The 2,255-nt window shown below is 33.0% G+C and overlaps 1 protein-coding gene across 1 annotated transcript in view; it reads left to right on the forward strand.

Annotated features, from left to right (window-relative positions):
• The window catches only part of LOC117105955 (putative sodium-coupled neutral amino acid transporter 11), a 47,574-nt gene that overhangs the window by 35,139 nt on the left and 10,180 nt on the right, over positions 1 to 2,255 (forward strand). The window contains exons 8-9 of the mRNA XM_033247260.1: positions 613 to 686; positions 1,518 to 1,588. Of these exons, the coding sequence (XP_033103151.1) occupies positions 613 to 686; positions 1,518 to 1,588 (145 nt within the window). The remainder of the gene's footprint in view (positions 1 to 612; positions 687 to 1,517; positions 1,589 to 2,255) is intronic.

A 2,255-nucleotide genomic window follows, 5' to 3' on the forward strand; every position in this document is an offset into this window, starting at 1 on the left:
ATATATAGGTGAAGAGGCAGTGGATGTAAGTCAAAGATGTTATAATAACATGATAGAGCTCTCTGCAATTTATATGTAACAAAATAGAAGCGTCGATTCATTTACAGAAAGCATTAGAAAGTAATTTTAATTGAGAGAGGCCATTCTAGTTCTTATCATGGTGGTTGTTCCAGAATTTGCATAAAAGATCATAGATGTCAAAGTTGGAAAGTAATTGTAATTGCAAGAGGGCGTTATTACAGAATTTGAATGCAGAAATGCTGTACAGCGCCGATGAACATTTTTAATGGATATTGTTTTGCGCTTTATTAAATGAAGTTATTATTATTATTATTATTATTATTATAGTACCAGTATGATAGTACAATACACGACTGATTTATATGATTTTGCTGTCATTTGTTCAAATACTGTATCAATTCACAAAGAATTTTTCAATAAAAGTACTTTAGTCAAAAATACAATCATGATATTTTTATTGTTGTTATGGTGGGAGGAAACACTATAAAGAGAGACATTTGCATATTTTTTATTTGTAATGTACATTCTTTAAACCAAATCAATATTACTGTGCATTGTACAATAATTGATTTTTGCATTTTGTATCTTCAGATATCGATAGCGTCACTGGTTCTAGTTTTCTTTATCATGGTTGTTGTGATAATTCGATACACATCTTTAGATTTGTAAGTCATCTTAATTTATCAGTACTGTAATATAATTCCGAAACATTCAGTACCTTTTTAAGATCATGTATTATCTCAATCATCCCCCACTCTCTAGTATCCTTCCCAATGTTGGTTGTTCATCTTTCCTCTGCAGTTTGCCTCACTTTTCTCTGACAATTTAATTGTCTAAAACTACTTTATCACACCTTCCCTTACAATGCCAGGGTCTTTTCCCTGTTAAGCCATTGATGGCTTTTTTCCTTTGGACTTTTTTCTTTTGAGGGACCTTCCTCTTGGGTCATTCTCCAATTGAGTGTTATTTGAGGATGCCCCTTTGGGCATTTTTCCTATTAATCTATGTATCTGGTTTAAGCTTGGTTTCCATACAAGTGTTACACGCTCACCAACAACTTTTGGTGATTCTGATTGGTCGGTCGATTCGGGGAGCCTTTCCGATTGCGTGGGGACTACTATACAGTACAACAATTGCACTCACTAGTGAGAGTGTGGTGATTTTAAGGAAACCAGACTTAATTATAATTAATAATGTTATATATTTAAGTAGTTAAACCATAATAGTCACTCCATCTAGTAGATTAAAATCTTATGGTATTTTCTGTTCTGCGACATTACTATGGAATTCCCTGCCTTGAAGTTCGCGATTCTCTTTCTTTAATCATTTTCAAGAACCGTCTTAAAACACATCTTTTTTCAACTTTTTAATTCTTTTTTACTCACAGTGCATTGAGACCTTGTTTATGCGCTGTAGCAAATTTATATACATTACAGTACATTACATTAGTCCTTAACAGGAATTAAATTATACGTATTTTTGTTTCTCTCAAACAGACCATCGACACCTGATCCATGGGTATTTGCTAAAATTACATTCCCAGAATCCATTGGCATCATGGCATTCGGTAAGTTGTCACCTGCGCCGCCACTCACTTTAAATAAAACAATATTGTCAGCGATTTAAATAAATAAGATTACATAGCAGAGAGATAGATTTATCGCATATGCATCTCGGCCTATTCAACACATTCAATAAAATGCTTGGACTTACCTGGGCTTGGTAGATATCATCTATAATTAATTACAGTATGTTCCATTGATATATGACCTTGTTGTTGACATACAAGTTTGTCAAGGCAGCTTCAGCTTGTACCATATTTATAAGGCTATGTTCACACACACACAGCGTAAGACTGACGTAGCTTACGTCAGGCGTAAGCTAATTCACGGATTAAAATTTCAGTGTTCGCACAAACGGCATTTGCTATATTAACGCTGGTGTTAAACTAGTAGTAATATAGGCCTATGGGGGAATAGTTTTAAATTTTGTACGGGTTCTTAACTGTAGTAAAATTAACAGTGCATCAGTAAAACTTTTAAATCTTTGAATTGTTCGAAGTGAACTTATATGATTATTGTATTTTAAATGAACAATTTTACTTTGATTTTTCAGCTAGCATTGTTGGTGTTGCAGGTTTTAATAGACAGTCTAAATATGTTAAAATATCTTACAAAACACAATCAACAAATCATATACATTATAACTAAGTAAAATGCAATAGAAAAAGAACC

Source organism: Anneissia japonica, unplaced genomic scaffold (assembly GCF_011630105.1).
Source record: "Anneissia japonica isolate Jap-2015-1 unplaced genomic scaffold, ASM1163010v1 scaffold284860_len1800451_cov186, whole genome shotgun sequence".
NCBI lineage: Eukaryota > Metazoa > Echinodermata > Crinoidea > Comatulida > Comatulidae > Anneissia > Anneissia japonica.